General features: G+C 42.3%; 1 protein-coding gene across 7 annotated transcripts in view; it reads left to right on the plus strand.

The window, feature by feature from the left end:
- Nucleotides 1-23,048, plus strand: part of LOC125467255 (protein unc-13 homolog C-like) — a 562,058-nt gene that overhangs the window by 333,934 nt on the left and 205,076 nt on the right. For all 7 annotated transcript variants that reach the window (XM_059639173.1, XM_059639171.1, XM_059639172.1 and 4 more), the window contains 4 exons: nt 9,325-9,403; nt 13,114-13,185; nt 14,794-15,013; nt 19,851-20,078. In XM_059639173.1, the coding sequence (XP_059495156.1) occupies nt 9,325-9,403; nt 13,114-13,185; nt 14,794-15,013; nt 19,851-20,078 (599 nt within the window). The remainder of the gene's footprint in view (nt 1-9,324; nt 9,404-13,113; nt 13,186-14,793; nt 15,014-19,850; nt 20,079-23,048) is intronic.

The following is a 23,048-nucleotide window of genomic DNA, read 5'->3' on the forward strand; positions in this document are numbered from 1 at the left end:
TACTGGCAGAGGCATGTGACTTTGCTTTACCCCTCAGTGAAACGCTACAAGATCATTTGGTACATGGATTAATGATGTGACCATGCAAAAGTACCTACTAGTTGAAGCCTAACTGGGCTTCACGCAGATACTAAAACTGGCATTGTCATTTGAAAATGCGGCAAGTGGAGCATATAGGTTGCAGGATATTCTGATGGAAGTGGGCACCCTTGCCAGGCCGACTCAGCATGGGGAACACCACTTGAGTGAAGGTAATTGTATAGCCTCACTCATGACATATCCTGAACAGAGGGGCTTTAGGTCAGTCCACAACTAAACCCTAAAACAAGGCCAAGCCTCAGCCAAGCAGTTAACATTTTCTCGAGTATCTGGCCAACAAGCCATTGTAGATGCTGCTGGTATGTGGACTCAAGGCAGAAGAAGAGTCCCACTGGACTTCAGTTGAGTGAGAGACCTCAGAGGCTAATATCTAGGAGAATGCACACCTTGGAAAGTCCACCTACATCTGGTTTAGAGCAGTTACATTGCTTGGCAACATCCATATCGGAATGAATCAAAATAAATGTCTAGTTGAATGGTCGCCTGGTTCTAATGGAGATTAATACTGGTGTGGCTGTATCAGTGATTGCTGAACCAGTCTTTACCAGAATTTGTTCTAGACTCCAACCCTTAGATATGTGTAAGACCTCAGCCAGGCTCAGAAATTATTATCAGAGAACCATTGCAGATTAAGGGTGTAGTTCTGGTCTCTTATGAAAACTGATGGTTCAGTTATCACTGATTGTTGTAAAGGCTTAGGCTCAAGCTTGACGAGATGAAATTGGTTGAAAAAGACTCACCTTGATTGGCTCAGCATTCTTCAATAGAAAATGGCTGCCTGAGTGAAGTCCTTATTCAATACCCAGACGTTTTTCAGGGAGGTCTAGGTACTATCAAGGTGGCGAAGGCCAGTTAAATATTGACCAGGAAGCAATTCCATGATTCTGCAAGGCCTACCCACTGCCATTTGCCTTTTGAACAAAAGTAGAGACAGAAATCAGGAGGCTGGAAAGTGAAGGAATCATCAAAGCAGTGCAGTTTGCAGAAGGAAAACATGGGTTGTACTGATTGTGAAGCCTGACGGGTCAGTTCGCCTTTGTGGGGATTTTAAATAAACTCTGAACTGCTTCTTGCAGCTGGATAAATACCCCAATCCCTCACATAGAGGATTTACCTGCAAGTCTGACCAGGGTGTCTGTCGTTCACAAAGTTGCACATGAGCCATGCGTACCTGCAATTGTGATTAGATGAGGATTCCCAGAGGTATGCTACAATTAATACCCACAAGAGTCTGTACCAATATATGTAACTGCCTTTTGGGGTAATGTCAGCCTGTGCCATTTTCCAGTGCATGATGTAGAACATTTTACAAGGTCTACCCCAGATTGCTGTTTATCTGGATGATGTGATAATAACTGAGAGGACCAGTAGAGAGCATTTAGAGAACTTGGACAAAGTGTTTAAACATTTCTCCAAGATGGGCTTACGCCTCAGAAAGGAAAACTATGTGTTCCAGGCACCCCAAGTTACCTACCTGGGCCACAGAGCTGACAAGGCCGGGTTGCACCTGTTCAAAGTTAAAGTGAGGGCAACCAAAGATGCCCTGGCTCCCACGTTGGTACTAGAGCTTAGATCTTTCCTTGGGTTGGATAATTATTACAGAGAATTCATAATTAACCTGGCCTTCATCCTGGGTCCCTTACATTTGCTATTGAAAAAAGGTCAGCCTTGGAAATGATCTTGTAGCCAAGGTATAGCTTTTAGGGAAGTGAAGAAGCAGCCATTGTCATCCAAACTATTGACATACTATGAACCCAAGCAAGATTGGCTGATCTGTGATACCTCCCTGTATGGTATCGAGTTAGTGTTTGGCACACAATTGGCCCAGCAGAGAGGGACGCCCAATAGCCCATGCTTCCTGATCTTTGGCTGATGCCAAACAAAGATGCACTCAAATAGAGGTGGAAACTTTGGTGGACATCTTTGGTGTGAGAATGTTCCACCAATACCTCTTATGGATGCACATTTCTAATAATAATGAACCACAAACCCTTACTAGGGCTACTTGAAGTGTACAGGACTGTGCTGTCCATAGTTTCAGGTCGAATTCAGTGGTGGGCTCTTCTTCTGAGTGCGTACAATTACAAGTTGGAACACCTTCAGGATGTGGCAAATGAGAATGACTTGAGCTGCGTCCCACTGGCAGATACATCACTGGTTCAGGTTTTCAACTTTCTGGACACCCATCTGGTCACCACTGACAACATCAGACTGTGGATACAAAGATCTCTGGGCCTGGCAAAACTGAAACAGCTGGTGGCAATGGGGGAAATGAAAGGGCCATCACAACCAAAATTGAAACCTTTCTGGACCCTTCAGACCAGAACACCGTAGAGGATGGTGTTTCATCATGGGGAAGCAAGAGTGATTGTCCTGAGCAAATGTCGCCACCAGATACTGGCTGAACTCCACCAGGGTCATCCAGAAGTTTCTAAAATGAGGATGTTGTTGAGAGGTTGTGTCCAGTGACCAGGACTGGATGCTTACAGACTTGGTGGGGCAGTGCCCAGAGTGCTGGCAAAATTACTGCCAGCAACTCCCCAACGTTCATGGGATTGGCCGGGTAAACCCTGGACTCTGTTACACATCGACTATGCAGGTCCTTTCACTGGTTTTATTTTTCAAAATCATTTTGGTTTCCCATTCCAAGTGGTTGGACATGCACAGAGTTCATTTCTCAAACACGGGGTTGATCAGAGACAATGGACCAATGGATAAGCAGGGATTTCGAGTATTTCCTCAAGTCAAGAAGCATTCAGCATATAACAACAGCTCCATACTGACCATCATACAGTGGTCTGGCGGAAAGAGCAGTCTAAACTTTAAAGGCGGGCTCAAAGAAACAGCTTCCTTATTCATTAATGGAATGAGGGCATCGCTGGCTAGGCAGCATTTATTGCCCAGAAGGCAGTTCAGAGTCAACCACGTTGCTGTGCGTCTGGAGTCACCAGTAGGCCAGACCAGGCAAGGATCGCATCTTCCTTCACTGAAGACATCAGTGAACCAGATGGGGTTTTCAACAATTGACAATGGATTCATGGTCATCATTGGATTCTTAATTCCAGATTTTTATTGAATTCAGATTCCACCATCAGCCATGGCAGGATTCGAACCCGGGTCCCCAGAATTTAATCTGGGTCTCTGGATTAACGGTTGAGCGATAATACTGCTAGGCCATCGCCTCCCTGTTGTCACTAGATACCAAACTGTCCCAGTTCCTATTTAATTATAGGACCATCCCTGACACAACTACAGTGATCGTTGGTAGTGGGGAGAAGACTCCATGCTAGGTTAAATCTGATCTTCTGGGACCTGGTGGGGGAGAACGAAACAGCATCAGGAACACCAGTGCTGGATACGAGACACCTCTGCAAGAGAGACCGTTTACTTCAAGGGATGAAGGTTGGTGCTGGAACTACAAGAATGGCCCTGCATAGGTAAGAGGCACCTTCGACGTGAGGTCAGGCACTGTGACATACAAAGTTTGGGTAGGTGAGGCAGTCCTGCACGAGCACGTGAACCACTTGAAATCTACAGCCTCGCAAATGGGTCAAAACATACCGAGTCCCTTAGTACATCTGGCAGGCTATCAGAACCCATGGGTTCTCCCGCTCTCTCCAGCATCAAAGAAACCTCTGATGACATCATGGTCATGGCAGATGTCACAACCTCGACACGGTTACCCAACTGATAAAGAAGATGAGTTTTGGCCAAGACCCCCCAGGTGAAAGGGATCGACTGTGGTCCAGTACGTGCTGCCAGTGGCAAAGGTAGAGTCAGACGAACCGTCCCTGGTATGAAAATGGCCCAGAGAAACTACAGGGAAAAGAACAGGCCTATGTCCCCGGACTTAGAGGGGAGGGATGTGGTGATTGGAAAATGTCAGCCAAATGGATCTCATTGCGCGCAAATTCGCTGATTGGACCGGGTCAACAGCCCCAATCAGCGACCCCTGACTGACAGATATAAACAGGAGTGTCAGGGATTCTGCTCACTCTCGCTGGGTCAGTGTCACGTACAATGCACATGTAAACAAAGGGTGACCTGGTGATACGGGCCTTCATGGAGTTGTTTCAGCTTTCTAAAGCCTTTGTATCAACCAGAAAATTCTGTAATTAAGAAATGATTGAGTTCCAAAACCTATCTCCTGGACTGGAGAAGTTGCAGCATATATATATTTATACCTGTTAAGTTTCTGAGCAGTAACTGAGACAGCCAGATCAAAGATTCAGAGTAACTGAATGAGCAAATGGAATTCCAAGTGGGTTAGTGTGAATTTATACATTTTTCATCTAAGGAAACAAGTGCAGTAGGAAGATTTTCTTAAAAGATAGAGAATAGGAACTGTGGAAGATCAAAGTGATTTAGGTGTCTACTTCGTATCTACTCCAAAACCTTAGGTTTCGGTGTCTGTATGCACAAATCCCAATGAGCGCAGGGCATTGGCCCAGAAAGCAGTTGGAAAAGCTAATGGAAATTTCACAGTTAAAAGCTGACCTTTCAGTTGTGGAGAGAATTGGAGAGACCTTTTTTGAAGCATCACATTCAGTTGCAGGCAACAAACCTCAGAAAACATTTATTGACCTTGGAAGGCAGACAGCAAAATTTCACCAGGATAATTCCAGGGTTTAAAGGTTTAAATTAAAAGCACATGTTATACAAACGATGCTTGTCTGTGCTTAAAGTTTGCACAGTTGTGGCCTAATATAAATCATGGTTGAAAATGAGAAGACTTTAGACCAGAAACTATTGCCTGTGCAGGTTAATTATTGACAAGGGCAGCACAAACTTCAAATTAGAATAAGTCCTCTGAGAAGGGAAATAGTGTATGAGTAATGAAAATCTGGAATTTGTTGTCTTTAAGAAAGCTGTGGACATTGGATCAATTAAGATCTTCAGGACAAAGCTGGATTGATTGTTATTGATTAAGGCCATCACGGATATGGAGCCAAAGCAGGTCAATTGGAGTCCAGGTTCAGCTTCGCCATGATACAGTTGAATGGCACAGCAAGCTAAAAGGATGGGATCCCCACTCCTGTTTCCAATCCCATATAATTGGATAAGACCCAAAACTGCCCATGTTGCAGGTTACAGGCCATCCATTTTTCCGATGTGTACAAGACACAAGCACTGTGCTGTGTGCTATTTGTATCATTGCATCTTGCAGCCAGTATTAAACATGCATTTCAATGGCTGCAGCACTAAGCAAGGGCTCAAAATCATAGTCTATCAACAGAAGTTAAGCTAGCTTTCTCCCCTTAATGGGGAGACTCATTGTGGCTGGGCCATTTGCTGGAATTCGTTCTAAATGTGGTTGAGACCGAGAAGCAATCAATAATGGTGGTAACTGGCTGAAGGCAGGCTCCTGTGATTTTCCAAGGCTAAACTGGAGATTTTGGAGCAGGAGGTAGACAGGAGGAGAGCCGTCCATGCACAGAAGCTGGGGGCAGCTGATTTAGATTGCCTTGGAGTCAAGCCCAAAGTACCAGAGTACAGTGCCGCAAGAGATTCAGTAAAGTAACATAGTGAGTCCAGGTCAGTGAATGTATCTTCAAATGTCATATCTTAACACCTGGAACATAGCCTCTGTCCAATATTTTCTAACCACTCTGTCCAGAGATGCTTTTGCATGAATTCAGCATAGATGGGATTTGAGCCTAGGCCTCCTGCTTCAGAGGTAGAGACACTGCCACTGCACTCCAAAACACTGATAGACCGCAAGCTACAGAGCAGAATTAGGCCATTTGGTCCATCGGAGCTGTTCGACCTTTCAGTCATGGCTGATATGTTTCTGAACCCCAGTCTCCTGCCTTTTCTCCATAACACAGATTCCTGGTTAATGAGGGAGTCTATCTATCTCTGTCCTAAATACAGCCAATGACTTCACCTCTGCAGCCTTCCACGACAATGTGTTCCACAGATTAACCACCCTCTGGCTGGCGAAATTATTCCTGATCTCAGTTCTAAATTGTTGCCTCTTCACTCTGAGGCTGTGCCCTTGGATCCTAGTCTCTCCTACTAGTGAAAACATCTTCATCAAGTCCATTAAATGAAGGTGTCTCAGTATCCTATAAGTTTCAATGAGATAGCCTTAGATAGTATTGATCCTGCAGTCCATCAATCACCTACTAATCATCAATCAATCATGTCTAATGCTCATCCCCTTTACCTACACATTAGCAGTGTTCAAAGGGGCTTGCAGTGAGTCTCAGCTGTCCAGCTATCTGTCCTCCAGCACATAACTCCAAATGTTGAGGCCCAGGTGTGGCAGTGGGCTGCATGGAGCACAAAGGATTTGCCCTTCCACCAGTGTCACTCCATCAGTGCCCAAGCTGTTGCCTGTTAAGCTACTGGCTCAGGCTGTTGCCATACATGCTGACATGGCACAGTCTAAAGCTAAGCCATCCAGTATCAGAACACTACAGTGCCATTTCTAGAAGCCCCTCTGAATGTCAGAATTCTTCCAGTCGTGCTCTGCACTGAGTTATTGAGGCAATCGAGCATTAGGACAGGTGTAATGCAGGATGGGTGTTAAGGGAGTGCATAACTGTGATTAGTTTACATGCAAAGTGTTAATAGTTTGAGTGATTATTTTGGGTTTAAATGGTTATTCTGCACTGATATTATCATGGGCACTGTTCTGTCAGTGATAGGAGGAAAGGAAGATATGGGATTTTCAAATGGTGAATAGTAGTTGTGTTTCCTGGTACTGCAGTCAGGTGAGGATTTCACAGGTATCTTAGCCGGAAAAAGTCAGTGTTATTTGCTTCCTCCATCCAGGTCCTCCATGTAGTTTGTATAACAATATCTGCAAGGGTTTGGTTAGCTCAGTTGGCCGGATGACTGGATTGCTGTGCAGTGTGAGGCAAATAGCATGGGTTTAAATCACCTGCCACCTGAGGTTACCATGAACGACTTTCCCTCTCAACCTCTCCCTTCACCCAAGGCATGGTGTCCCTCAGGTTAAACCACCATCAATTGTCTCTGTCACAAGAGAGCAGCCCTACGGCTTTTTGGGCCTACAACTGTACCTTTACCATTCGGTGTAGTGTGACCTTAGTTTCTGTCATTCATAATTTAAGATAAGTACCTCTTTTTATTAGACGACTAAGTGGCTTTTGTTGACCATACAAGGCCAAGTGCACCCTGTTGATCCATTCTCTAACACGGGGTAATGGCAACAAACTGACCTCATAGTGACCAAGAATGCAGGTAGTCTCATATAATCTGGTGACCGATGGTGTGAATTATCCATGCAACAACAAAGAGATTTCTCAAGATGGCGAGGACATGCGCATGACCGCCATAGATTCCATTATGACTGTGGCAAACTGTGCAAGCCATGCTCCTCAGGAGTGGCCCAAGGAGTGTCAATGTCAATCAAACACCCCAAAGGACTACTTAATCACATTTCATATGGCAATATTTCATAATATGTGAGCTTTTTATTCTTTCATGAGATGCGGGTATGACTTGCAGGGTTAGAATTTATTGCCCATTTCAAATGCTTAATGTGGAATGTCATCTTGGGGCCTGGGATGCAGTATACCACATTGTAACCTCCGAATACAACGCATCATCCTCCGACACTTCCGACATCTACAATCCGACCCCACCACCCAAGACATTTTTCCATCCCCACCCCTGTCTGCTTTCCAGAGAGACCACTCTCTCCGTGACTCCCTTGTTCGCTCCACACTGCCCTCCAACCCCACCACACCCGGCACCTTCCCCTGCAACCGCAGGAAGTGCTACACTTGCCCCCACACCTCCTCCCTCACCCCCATCCCAGGCCCCAAGATGACATTCCACATTAAGCAGAGGTTCACCTGCACATTTGCCAATGTGGTATACTGCATCCACTGTACCCGGTGCGGCTTCCTCTACATTGGGGAAACCAAGCGGAGGCTTGGAGACCGCTTTGCAGAACACCTCCGCTCAGTTCGCAACAAACAACTGCACCTCCCAGTCGCAAACCATTTCCACTCCCCCTCCCATTCTTTAGATGACATGTCCATCATGGGCCTCCTGCAGTGCCACAATGATGCCACCCGAAGGTTGCAGGAACAGCAACTGATATTCCGCCTGGGAACCCTGCAGCCTAATGGTATCAATGTGGACTTCACCAGTTTCAAAATCTCCCCTTCCCCCTCCCCTTCCCTAAACCAGCCCAGTTCGTCCCCTCCCCCCACTGCACCACACAACCAGCCCAGCTCTTCCCCTCCACCCACTGCATCCCAAAACCAGTCCAACCTGTCTCTGCCTCCCTAACCTGTTCTTCCTCTCACCCATCCCTTCCTCCCACCCCAAGCCGCACCCCCAAATACCTACTAACCTCATCCCACCTCCTTGACCTGTCCGTCTTCCCTGGACTGACCTATCCCCTACCTCCCCACCTGTACTGTCTCCACCTATCTTCTTTTCTCTCCATCTTCAGTCCGCCTCCCCCTCTCTCCCTATTTATTCCAGAACCCTCACCCCATCCCCCTCTCTGATGAAGGGTCTAGGCCCGAAATGTCAGCTTTTGTGCTCCTGAGATGCTGCTTGGCCTGCTGTGTTCATCCAGCCTCACATTTTATTATCTTTTATTCTAAGTCATTGGTTTGTATCGGAGAAACGCAGACCCCAAAAGTCAAATCGGGCTTCTTTTCATGTATTTTTCCTTCTTATCTTACTCCTTAAAATCTATTCAAAAGGTGTTAAAATCATACCTCGCTGAACGAATTGTCAGTGGTGAACTTTTATGCAAAACATAACTGTCAGTTCTGACATAGTAACTTCACTTGAAGTGAGTTTATGACCCAGTTTATGCACAAACCGCTCTGAAACGCTGATGATGAAAGAGGAGCACTGTATTTGTGTACAGCATTTCTGCACTCAGGAAGTAGTCAGAGTCAATACTGTGACCAGGATTTAACAAACACTGCAGTTCGCAATAAAACAGCACATTGATGGTTTATGTATGTGAACAAGATACTTAAGGGTTCCTGCCACTTGAAGCCCTGAATGCAGCAAGTTGTGAAATTTATCAAGAATAGGAAATCACAAAGGGAAAGAAAATGGCAAAGAGAGTAGCAGTCAATGGTTGACAAACTACATTTTGCTTAATGCAACACACCCAGTATATGTAGTATACAGAACTCAAATATTGTGAAAATTGTATTATTGTAGCTGTCTAAAATATGATATATAATACTCATTGCTGAATTGTATGAAATGTTATAGGCCTGGAAGCGAGCTTTATGGCATTGACAGTATGCCAGATCTGCGTCGAAAGAAGACAATGCCTATCGTTCGGGATTTGGTGAGTTATGCCGTGGATTTGTTCCAAAATTATGTTTTATTTGAGGAAAAGAAAGTTGTCTGCTCTTAGATGGCAAACTAAATTCAAGTCAGGTGATTTTATAAATTGAAGGAAAACGCAGTCTTGTTTCTCGGGTTTTCAAGTGCTGACATTTTGGAAGCATTTCATCTCCCTTTATCAAATCAGATTTCCTGAAGCATGATCCATTGCTAGACTTTGGCCAGTGTCTTTGGGTAACCATCAACTGAAGGGCATGTGCCCTGCCATGTTAGTTACGTTGCCCACCATTTTGTCTCCATGCAGGCTTAGAACAAAACAGAGACCCTTTATGAATAGTGGTTTGTTACACTTTCATATTGTTAAATAATTAATACATGATGACCCTGATCACATAATGACATTGACATATCATTGCAGTTGCTAACTTTATTGCAAGTTTATTTATACCTATATTAAAAAGTCACCGATGTATACTTTGATAATTTACTCACAACTGTAGTCAGTGACACTAACAATGTCTTTCCTTTACTTGCTTCGGGGATTAAACAGGCTTTGGTAAGTACTTTTCAAATATGGATCATGTCGAGTAAACTACTGTGAGAGCACTTGCAGAACTTGTACAGGTAGCAGCCTCAATCTTGCTGTAATTTTAATATGATGCATGGCAATGAGGCAAGATGAAACTCAGCTGGAACTATGACCAAACCCTGTGCTGTTGGTATAATTCTGAACCATACTCTACAGATCCATCCATCTGAGCTAACCAACCCCATTTGTAACAACTACTTTAAAAAAAAGATGAGCAAGTCAAGGATGATTTCCTTTCAATACGAAAGGAATGGTTTCTCCTGCTCAGCCAGGCTAAATTCCTCTACCGTGTCCAGGCATGTGCAGGCTAAAAAGGTTAGCTGGCAGAGTTCCAGGAATAAGGCAGAGGGGTGGGTCTGGGTAGAATGCTGTTCGGCGGATCACTGTGGACTTGATGGGCCAAATGACGTGCTTCCACACTGCAGGGGTTCTGATTGTTATGATCTCACTTTTGTCTCCAACATACACTCATACAAGAATATAGTAGCTTCTCTTTGTAAGTATGCCTACTTGAAATTTGAAGGGCTTTGCGAAGAGAGGAGAAACAACTGGATAGCTGTTTTATTAATCCGAATTGTATTTCTTTGCAATGAAACATTTGGTCTCTGAATTAGCTGAAAGCAGGATTGAATAGATGGTTTTCACTCTGTTGAAGTATATAACACAATGGTTTTGTGTTGACATCAGATAGGTATTAAACAAAAGAACAAAAACAAAGTTGCTGGAAAAGCTCAGCAGGTCTGGCAGCATCTGTGAAGGAGAAAACAGAGTTAACGTTTCGGGTCTGGTGACCCTTCCTCAGAACTCTATTTGCTCCTTCACAGATGCTGCCAGACCTGCTGAGCTTTTCAGGCAACTTTATTTTTGTTCCTGATTTACAGCATCTTCAGTTCTTTTGGTTTTTATTATATAAGTATTAAAGTTATATTAAAGTGACAAGTCCTGAAGCTGCTCTGCTGGTGACTTTGTAGAAGAAGCTCTAGCTTGCTTTGATTTTTTTTAACCTTGATGCTCCCTCCCTACACCCAGTAAAAATCTGACATCTTTTTATTGCATAAATATACTTTATTCATAGAAAATCTCTATGGACATACAGAATTACTAAAGCAGTTCAGTTCTACACGATCTTTGTTTATTGAGAACAAACATTGGAGTGTGACTTTCTCAAAATTACAGCAAACCCAAAGCCACTTCTTAATTATGCAAGGTACTATTTACATGCATTTGAGGCATCAGGAAGGTCTGATACCTGAAGGGACCCCCATTATACTTTAGCAGAAAGACCTTAGACTGTGGTCTTTTCCTCAGAATCTGAGAATGATGTGAAAGCTGGAGTTATCAAAATGGAAACTGGTCATGTTACCAATGCTTTCTCTGAACTGTTCAAGTCTGTTGACTGCCTCTCAGTGCGAAATGAGGAATTAAAATAAGTACTCCATTACACAACAGTTTGTAAAGTGTATGAAGAGATGCACATATTCAGAACTGAAGCACATTTTTAAGGAAAAGTAAGGATGTTCAGAAAATAACCTAAATGAATGGAAATCCTTATTCAACCTCTATAAGAATTTAGTTGCTTTAGTGGTTAAATATTCACAACTAATAATTGTGATTAAGTGATTTTAGTCTTTGGTATCACATCCAAAATCTGATGTTAGGAGAAATTAACAGCATTTTCATCTGCTGAGCTGAGCTATAGTTTGACAAACATGAAATGCCAAACTTAGCTGCAGTAGTTACATTTTTTCTTTAAACACAGCTGCAATCTTTTATTGTATGATGATATTTTTAGCTGTATTCTTTCGTCCTTCAGTAAATATTCCACAATATTTGCATGCTGGCATCCACGTTTTAACAATGCTCTCCAAACATTTTTACAAATTGTTGTATGCAATTAGATACCCTGGAATTACAGTAATTCTGTTCAAAGTTGTACATATGCAATATGATAGCTTTTGACAAATAATGAAAATATTTAAAATAAACTGATTATATGTTTCCCCAACAACTATATCAGCCTGAATTTTCTTTGTTTGGCAGATCTTACGTGATTAGTAGGTTTCACAGTGAAATGAATTAATGCTGTTTATGCTCAATATTTCCAGGTCAGCTAATTAATATGGCATGAGGTACAGTATTTTTGGAGCGTTTTAGGGAGTGTATGTGAAATAGGAGAATCCTCTTATCTAAATCTCATCAAGTGTTAAATAAGATTTCTTCTCTAAATATCTCTTTTGCTCCTATCTTTCAAACACTGAGAAAGATCAGACCTTAAATTGCTGAGAGAAAGTTAATGACCTTGTATGCTTTTTTACAACTCAGAGCTCGTATTTGCCAACAAAACTTGTAAGTATCTGAAAGTCCAATTCATATTCATGGCTGTGGTTTCAAGCAAGTACAGTGAGCTGGTATTTAAAGTCAAGACGGCTTGTCAGTTTCAGAAGCAACAATCTAGCAACCACGTTGTTTACAGGATAGTTCCAGCTTTCAGCCACAGTACTGACATGGCTCACCTTACTGAGCATTCATGCTATATCATCTTATGAAGAATTGTAATGGAGGCAAAACCTTTTTACTTCTGCCTTACAGCCTGTTCATCCAGCCTCACATTTTATTATCTTGGATTCTCCACCATCTGCAGTTCCCATTATCAGTGAACTCTTCCTGGTTGATTTGCTTTAAGAGAGGCTTTTATTTGCTATACCAAAGTTGGATTATTTTGGTAACTTTCTTCTGTGGACAGCAAGTGAACAACTGTGAACACCAACCCATTCAATATCGCACAGCCACAAATCTACGAATGGAGTTAGCACATTAAATGCAATATCTCAGGCTCACTCTGAATGGGGTAAAGAGTTTGCTGTTTACTGTAAACGTCAGTAGGTAAAGCCAAATCTAATTGATTACATTAGTAGCATCTATTTATGTGTGGATAACATATTGGTTCTAAATCAATCATTAGCTACAAACCCAAAAAATCCTTCCCAGAGTATTATGGGATTACAAAAGCATTAATAGACATTTTATGTTCCAAAGAATTACAGTAGGCATCCATTAGTTACCTGGAGTATATTTTTGAAATGTCTTCTCATCATCATTTGCATTTTATTCCATCTCCACAGACTCTAGCTGCCCGAAAAGCAGGTATATCTTTAACCATGGTCAACAGAACTTCAATAAATAATGAAGACTTGGTAAGTGTGATTTGCTGACCTGAAATGTGAATCTTAGTTTCATTGACTTTGCCCATTGCTATTTACCATCTCTCTGCTTACCTGCTTTCCCAGCATGCAAAGAAAGGTGGCTAGTTTCCCTACTGGGAAATCGGAGAGGCCTTAGTACCAGGCTTGGATGGAAGGGAGAGGCTTAATTGCTCCAGGATAATGGCCAAGTGGGTGGCCTCTTCAATCCACAGTCCTGCCCTTGCCTTTGACTGTGGCACCCAACCCAACCCATTCTTCCCCTGACACTCGTTCCCCTGAAACCCCATCCTGTGACCGGAAGATGAAGAACACTGACCTTCCTGCCACTGGATCTCTAGGCCCCAGTTGTTGGCCTTTAGGGCCCACAAGCTGCCAGCCTTTAAATGGTTGGCCAGCAGCTTCTGAAATCCTCAGATGTCGGTGTAGGGGGCCTCTGATAAGCCAAAATTGTTGCTAATGACATGTATTTCAACTCTTATCTAGCAGATTGGCACATGATCAGTCGGGTTACCCCAGCAATGGAGGTGGGGGGTTTGTTACTATTCACTTAACACACCTGCGTTTCAGTAATAACCATTTTCAAGCATAGCCAGTTTTATGAATTTAGTTGTAGCATGGTATATTGCAATAAATTTGATTAAAGTTTTTAAAGTAGTGCTTCTAAATAACAAATGCCAATTTTTCTTCACCCTATTTTTTAGACAAAGTGAGAAAATTGTGTCGGCATTCATCATCTCAAATTCTAGACAAATTGAAAATGCAAAAAGTGAAAGCATGAGCTTCATGAAGACTTTGTGTCTTCGCTTTAGAAGCGTTCAATCCGTACTCTGACTGAAGTAGCTTCTAATATCACTGACAGATTTCACACATCACATTACATTCCTTGTTACAAATGTAAAACATTTGAAGAAAAAGTTCAGTCATTTCATGCTAGCTCTGACCTGGAGAATTAAATTTCCAAGCAACTATCTGACCCCTAATTCACCTCAGAAATTACAGCAGATACAATTACCTGGCTTCCCACAGAGAGCACCTGAGCAGTGACCTTGAGAAGACAGGCTAAATTAGAAATTAATCCTCAGAGCCAGGCTATCGGGAAGCTACATGACAGAGAGCTTCAGAATTCAAAACACAACACCACAAACGTATTACACTCTATTTCTGAGAAATAATCTTTAATGGTGTTTTTACAGATTCAAAACCCTAGACGCTCCTCTGATAATTGATACAAACATGAACACTGAAGAACTACATTGATAAATTCTCTCATTTCTGTTTTTCTGGGCAAGCCTTTCAGTGTTGCCACGTTTGCTTCATAGATTCCTGTTCCTTGTTGCTAAATATTATCTGCCACAGCTTATTTAACTGATCTGAAAGGAAAAGATTTGGATGAATCAATTGGCAAGAGCAATGTGCAGAAGAATTCTCATGTCCAGAGCTAAAGAAATGATGTTGGTTTCAGTAATAACCATTTTCAAGCATAGCCAGTTTTATGAATTTAGTTGTAGCATGGTATATTGCAATAAATTTGATTAAAGTTTTTAAAGTAGTGCTTCTAACTAACAAATGCCAATTTTTCTTCACCCTTTTTTTTAACAGAAAGCACATGTTTACAAGAAGACATTGCAGGCCTTAATCTATCCAATATCATCCACCACTCCACATAACTTTGAGGTTTGGACTGCGACGACCCCCACCTACTGCTATGAATGTGAAGGGCTACTCTGGGGTATAGCCAGGCAAGGCATGCGTTGTACAGAGTGTGGTGTCAAATGCCATGAAAAATGTCAGGACCTTCTAAATGCTGATTGTTTGCAACGTGAGTATTTTTGCTGACATAATTATGCTCTACTCTGTGATAGGGAGAGAAATGGTGAGCAAATGCGAGAAAAAAGAATGTCAGTTTTACAGCCTGGATTTTACGGTCAGTAGTAGACACACAGAAACTGCTTGTCATGCTTAGAGCTATCTATCCGATTGATTCTTTTCTCGTGTGGATTTTCTTTCAGGCAGCAACGTGTAGGTATCTCCAGAGGGACTGTAGGACCTCTGTGGGGACAAAATGCAACAGTGTATCTCTTCAACTGTTCAGATTGAAGATTCTTCACTGAGACATGCAGTATCAAAGCAATCATGTGCAGAGAGCAGAATAAAGAGAGGGTAAAGGATTGAATTAAGAGAGAAAGGGATAGAAAGAGAATACAAACAAAAGTCAGTAATTGGAATGCAAAGGAATAACAGTCCAAACTTTGTTTAAAGGATTATTTTCAGTGCGGGAGAGGTTCCTGTCCTGACATACTTGTAGTTACTCCTACCAGGAATGGTATGACACCTGAAGAAGGAGCGAGGCTCTGAAAGCTTGTGGTTTCAAATAAACCTGATGTACTTGTTCACCTCAGTCCAACAGCAGCACCTCCACATCAGGAATGGTATGGCATGGTATGCTCACCTGTCTAACGCCATCCTCACATGCTGCTGTAGCATGTCTATGAATGTCACAGAGCTCAGTTTAACCCCTCTTTCTGTTGCCCTCCTTCTCCTCCAAAGCAATTGGTTGGCAGTGATAATAACCTCACCATTATTTTTATTGCAAACTAAAGGGATGCTTCAGTGCAGCACTACCCAGTGATGACTGAAATAACAACTCCAATCTTGCTCAAGTTCTCTCATTCTCCTCAGTTCATTCAGGTGACATGGTGGCTCAGCGATTAGCACTGCTGCCTCATAGCACCAGGAATCCAGGTTCAATTCCACCCTTGGGCAACTATCTGTGTGGAGTTTGCACATTCTCCCTGTGTCTGTGTGGGTTTCCTCTGGGTGCTCCGGTTTCCTCCCACCGTCCAAAGATGTGCAGTTTAGGTGGATTGGCCATGCTGAGTTGCCCAGAGTATTCAGGGATGTTGGGTTAGGTGGGTTACAGGGGGATAGGTCTGGGTGGGATGTCCAAGGGTCAGTGTGGACTTGTTGGGCTGAAGGGCCTGTTTCCACACTTTTGGGATTCTATGATGATTAAAAATCAATGCTTCCAAATCCCCAATTGTTTCTATTGCCCCTCCCCATTGCATCTTCTTCTTTTCTTACTCCCACAATCCAGTCAACCTGCAGATTGTATATCCTTAGGACATTTGAATTCCATCTATACTCAGTGATTCTGTGTTCCAGTCTCCTTTTTTCTCAACCACTCTCTGACAGCATTTTCTATACCCAATGCCACTCACTCAGGTTTTTACAGCTCCCCAGTCTCCTCAGTTCTTTCAAATGAATGTTTAGATTCCTCCTGAGTGGTTGCACCCCTCTGATAACTCACACCCAGTGGCTCCCCATCTACAAATGTTTCCAAATTTGCTAGGCCCTTGTAACATAACCCACGCACTGCGTGAAGATAATAAAAGGGTATTTCTTTATTCTACTGGCAATGAACTTTTGTAAATGTGAATGGAAAAGTGTAGCATAGAGGAATAAACTACATATAATTCATGTTCCAAGGAAGGGTCACTCAGCCCAAAACATTAACTCTGATTTCTCTCTACAGATGCTGCCAGACCTGCAGAGGTTTTCCAGCAATTTCTGTTTTTGTTTCTGATTTACAGCGTCCGCAGTTCTTTTGGTTTTTATATAGAATGGATATTTGCCCGGTGTTGCACGTTCCATTGAGATTTTGTGGCAGCGCTCAACTCCTGATCTCTCATCAAGTGGCTAACAAGTTCAGTTGGATGAGCTCCTGCTAACTTCCTGTGGGCAGTCAGGTGGATCAGTATTGAAGAGCCAGGGTTACAAATAGTGCAGCCTCCTGCTTGGTGCCCTCTGTCATTCCTACCCCTTCCGTGAGGCTTCTGCAGCTCAGGGGTGTTGCCAGTCATTGAATTACAGCATTAAGATGGCGTACAGCCAACTATTTGGCCCACCCTGTCTGTACCAGCTCTGTGAGCATGATGACTCGGTTCTCCATTCTCCTGTCTTTTCTCTTAACCTGAATTGTGTTTCAATAAGAATCCAATGCCCTGTGAATGCCTCAACTGAACCTGCCTCCACCACACTTCCAGGCAGTGTATTTCACAGCCGAACAACTTGCTGTTCAGTGTTTCCTTCCATATCACATTTGCTTCTTTTGCAAAGCTTGCAAATCTGTGCTTTGTCTTTCTCAATCGTTTTATTAGCAGGAACAGATTCTCCCTCCCTACAATGTTGAACCCCTATGATTTTGAACACTTTTATCAAATCTCCTATCAGCCCTCTCCTATCCAGGTCTGCGCTAACATGCAAATTGGGACACATTGTTTTGCTTTAAAGCAAAACACAGTAACAGATGGAAAGGGGTCCCCATATCAAAAAAGTCCCAACTTCCCCAAACCGTTTTTATAACCAAAGTGTCCATCCCTAGAACCTTTGCTGAAAACTGCTTCTGAACTCTTTCCAATGGATTCACATCCTCCCTAAAGTTTGGCACCCAGAACTGTACACAGTACACCAGCTGAGTTCTAACTTGTGCCTAGCACAAGTTCAGCATAACCTCCTCCCTTCACTATTATATGCTTGAAACAACTCCACAAAGGCCAGTACCCTGTCATCAAGTCACCCCTTATTTAAAAGTAGAAAGTCCTTGACACTTGTCCAGCTCCCTCAAAGCAAGCTTTCAGAGCGAACAAGATCTCAGAGATAACAAGGTGTAGAGCTGGATGAACACAGCAGGCCAAGCAGTATCAGAGGAGCAGGAAGGCTGACGTCTGAGATCTCTGACACTCTTGTTTCCACCTCTCAGCCAGGGATCCCTGATTGAACCAGGTTAACAGCCCCAATCGGGGAACTCCTATTCTATGAGGTCCACCTGGCTGATCTCATTCCAGTCACTACAGGGGTCCTGTTAATGAAATCTAGGATATTGTCTATTTTGTTAACTGCCGACTCCACCTGTCCTGTCACCATCAGTGACTTAAGCATGTATCAGTCTCTGTCTTTCTGCTCCTGCACACTTTAAAATAGTGCCTCTCTTTTGATACTGTATCTCCGTGTTCTTGTTACCAAAATGTATCATCTCACACTTTGCATTGAACACCATCTGCAACCTATCAGTCAGCCCCATTGGTTTGTCTTTGTTCTTTTAGAGCTCTATACTGTCCTCCTCATGGTATCCATGTTACATCTGCACACATGAACATTGTCCAGGTCATTAATATATATCCAGAAAAGCAAGGGTCCAAAAACCGACCCTTGAGGAACACCATTGCAAACCTTTCTCAGCTCAAAAAACACCACTAATCACTAGTGTTTTTCTAACCATGAATATACATGTAGCTAATGGCCTATTTATTGCAAGAGCTACAAATTTTTACACAGGTCTGTTGGGTGACAGTATAAATGTCTTTGGAAGTTCATATACAGTACATCAACAGTATTACTCCTGTCAATTCTCTCCATTACCTCTTCAAAAACTGCAAGCAAGTTAGTTCAACATGTTTTTCCCATCAACATTTCAGTCTAGCAAATTATCCAGTATCTAAATGTCTGCTCCATTCCCCAAAGATGTTCTCCAGTCAGCATCAGAAACTTTCTACTTGCACATCCTGGCCTTCAGCTCCTTCACTCCTTGTCCCTTGCCCATGACCTCTGCCCCCATATTCTACCAACTTGCCAAAGACATTGCTCCCAGCAGGAAGGGGCCCATAGGAATTGATATACTCTCCCCCACTATCACTACTTGTTGTAAGCAGGCCCTACTACATTGAACAATGTCATTCCAAATTCCCTCCAGCCCTCAGTAATATCCAAGGGCAGACCTCTGAAATTCTTCTAGACTACAGACTGCATGCCCACTTTGCAATTAAGTCACAAGCCTTCATTGTGTTTATGATACTGAAGCCTATTCTCTAGTCCCTTCCTCAGTCCAGCATACATTCCCAACTAAGGCCTTTGTTTCTTCCTGCCCGCACTCTCCCCATTTCCTCCTCCATGTCTCTGTCTATCCTTCTACTCTCACCTGTGTCCCCCCCCCCAATTCATGTTAATATCTTACCCCTTCCCTTCTAGCGATGATATACCGGTACATTCTGTAGATAATTAAACGCATGTATGCAAACATTGGAGGCAAACAAGTAGTGGTTTAGAATGTGGGACAGAAGTGTTTATGGATTTTAACCAGTGCTCCAAAAAAAATTGCAGACAGGTCAAATTTATCCATTTAACTGAGATACTTAACTTCATTGTATAAAGATGAGGCAACTATCCATGAATTAACATCGTTACCAGTTCAAATTTGCTATTTATAAAAATTGCCAAAATTTTAATTAATGTGATGGAAAGGTCTAGGAGTGAGCTAGGTACAAAGGCTTTAGGAATCAGGTACATAACTATATTTTCTTGTTAGATTGTCTTTGAGGTTTATAATTAAAAGTAGTAGAACATATTGATTTTTGTTGTCGAGATGTAATTGAACAGTGTGATGTAAGGAGATTTTTCAGCCAGGAGTTATAGCAGTTAGGAATTCAGTTTGAGAGAAAAGTAAAGCTATTTGAAATGGCTCATACCATCAAAGTCAAGCCATCGAAATAGTTTCGGGTAGCTTCGGTTTTGTAAACCCAGCTGATTTGTAGCTATTACTTTATAAACGCAACTCATTTCAAACTCTAACTGACTGACTGACCTTTCGATTCCAATGTCAGGAGCTGCTGAGAAAAGTTCAAAACATGGTGCAGAGGACAAAACACAAAACATCATTGCAGCCATGAAGGAAAGGATGAAAATCAGAGAGAAAAACAAACCAGAGATCTTTGAGCTGATCCGTGAGCAATTTGTAGTATCTAAAGAGGACTATGCACAACATTTGAAAGCAGCAAAGCAGAGTGTATTGGATGGAACTTCTAAATGGTCAGCGAAGATAAACATAACAGGTCAGTTATCGACAGAACATTTTTCAGAAGTAACTACAGTTTCATTAGACTAAATCACATCACTGAAAACATCTCAGAGATAGGAGAATATATTTATTTTGGGCATTTCTCAGGCCTGATGTATTAAATAAAACGCATACGTCCAGTTACCTTATTAATAACATTGTTTCTGATGGACATTACTTCTGTTCCAACAGCCTCCAAACTGGTTAAGTTTATTGACACATTGTTGGAATAAATTCAAAAGCTGCTTTACATCACATCTGAGGATACTGATGGTGCAGTAAACGTTTCCTTTTCATGTGATATTGTAACGATCTTATGAAAATTAGTGAGAATGAGGTAAATTTCACAAGATATTAAAAGGATCTTTCCTGGAAAAGTTACAAAGAAGGCTTAAGCGTGAAATGGAGCATGAAGTTAGTGCATGAAGAGGTGTGCTTCCGGAGTTGGCTTTCAGCCATAATATATTATTGGGTCAGTCATAGGTGTTCTCGTGGTTCATCTGAGGCACGCTGCAATGCGAGAATGTTTGATAGTCTAACACAATGAGAAAAAAATAAAAAGTATTCCACTCCATAACACATTACTTAAGACCCTCACAGAATACAATTTGCATCAATTCTTAAATTGGTTGGTGGCACTGGGGGGAAACAGCATGGCGGTTCAGTGGTTAGCACTGCTGCCTTATAGCGCCAGGGACCCAGGTTCGATTCCACCCTCGGGTGGTTGTCTTTATGGAGTTTGCATGTTCTCCCCTTGTCTGTCTGGATTTCCTCCAGGAGCTCCAGTTTCCTCCCATAGTCCAAAGATGTGCAGGCTAGGTGGATTGCCCATGCTAAATTGCCCATAGTGTCCAGGGATTTGCAGGCTAGATGGATTAGCCATGGGGAATACAGGGTCACGGGACTAGGGTAGAGGAGTGGGTCTGGGTGGGATGGTCTTTGGAGGGTCGGTGTGCACCCGATGGGCCGAATGGCTTGCTCCCACATTAGTGGGATTCTGTGATTCTATAAACGTACTGAAATGTGGTATTCTCAATAGATTTCAGTAATAAATATCATAAATAGTGGAAGAAGTTGTGCCTAACTCAAACCACCCAAATATAAAACAACTGCATCTATTCCCTAGACCACGACTAGCTACTTTAGTCTAACTTGTACCTCACCAAAGAATGCTTCATTGACATTTTCATTGTGTTTTCAGCAGAGCTCTGGAGCTTCACATTTTTGTTTATCAAGTTACGTTTTGGATCAAATTTGATTTGCCTTTAAAGTGTTTGAATTCTGACCTCACGAATAGACAGCTCCTTTTATTCATGTGGTGTTCTTTTGATGCCAAGCAGCTTCAACAAAAAGGATTTTATCTTAAACATCAAGCCTTTTAATGTCAATCCATTTCTTCGGTAATGTCAGTATCTGCAAGTGTATAAGTTACAGCCTGTGATAGAATGAATCTGAAGCAGGCCATTGTAGAGGGAAATACAGAACTACAAATACCGTGTGCACACACAGGCACACGTACACACACACACACACACACACACACAGACACACACACACACACACACACACACACACACACACACACACACACACACACACACACACACACACACCCCTCCGTCTCCATCTCTCTCTGTCTCTAGGCATGATACAGTAGTAAGTCTATTCTAATGCGAGTTTGCCCCTTTAAGAGTGCATCATGTGAAATTTCATGCTTTTCCCTGTTCAAGTTGACAAGAAATCTACACAGTTTAATCCCATTTTAAATTAGCGGAAGTTGCAGTGCATTAGTCACAACCATACAGTCATTTGACATTGCACAAAATAGATGTGGAATTGGGAATTTGCATCCCTGACTGACTTCCTGTGCCGTGCTTGCTCGTGCTGTGTTGACATCCCCAGAAATGCATGACATGACTGTCTTATAATGTATTTAGTAGGAATTGCTTCTTGTTCAAATCCTTGAGCACTATCTTTATTTGATTGTCTATATGAGAAAAGTTCATGGCACATTGAAAACAATTTTCAACATGCACAAATGTATTCTAAGTAATTCCTTGTCTTCTGGGAAATCTCACTTGCAGAGATTTAGAGAGCTGATCTTGTTTTAAGAATGATATACCATTTGACTGATTGAATTATAGAAATATATGATTGAGTAAATTGCCTAGAACGTTCTGATGTTGATTTCATTTATTGACTTCCTCAGTACAGAACTGAAGACAGTTGCATTTCAATTAATCTGTATGGCATCCAGAATGTTTGCTTCAGATGCTCAGGAAACCAGATAAACCCCAAATCACATTAGGTATTTTTCTGAAGATCAACATAAACATTTCTATCAAGCTGTGGTCCACCGTCATGACCCTTAATATGAACTCGATGAGAGTAACTAAAATGTGATCTGCTGGAGTTGATGTATTTGATTTTGGAGTTGACATACATTGCGTAACCAAATGCTGAGAAACTCATCAGCTTCAGCCCCTTTAATTTCAATCTCACTGATAGGGTTTTCAACAAATCGTCATACAGCACGAAAACAGACCCTTAGGTCCAACTAGTCTATACTGACTATCATCCCAAACTGAACCAGTCCCACCCACCTGCACTTAGACCATATCCCTCCAAACCTTTCTTATGCATGTGCTTATCCAGATGTCTTTTACATGTTGTTACTGTATCCACATCGACCATTACTTCTGGAAGTTCATTCCACACACAAACCACTGTTTAAAGAAAAAATGTCCCTGGTATCTTTTTTAAACTTTTCTCCCCTCACCTTAAAAATATGCCCCTATTCTTGAAATTCCCCCACCTTAGGGAAAACACAGCTGCTGTTCACCCTATCCATACTCCATGTTATTATGTAAACTCCAATAAGATCTTGTATCACAAGTCCCTACTTTGTGCTTTTTGCATTCTTACATGGAATGTGGGTGAGCCACATTGGATAGGTCAGCATTTA

Source organism: Stegostoma tigrinum, chromosome 33 (assembly GCF_030684315.1).
Source record: "Stegostoma tigrinum isolate sSteTig4 chromosome 33, sSteTig4.hap1, whole genome shotgun sequence".
NCBI lineage: Eukaryota > Metazoa > Chordata > Chondrichthyes > Orectolobiformes > Stegostomatidae > Stegostoma > Stegostoma tigrinum.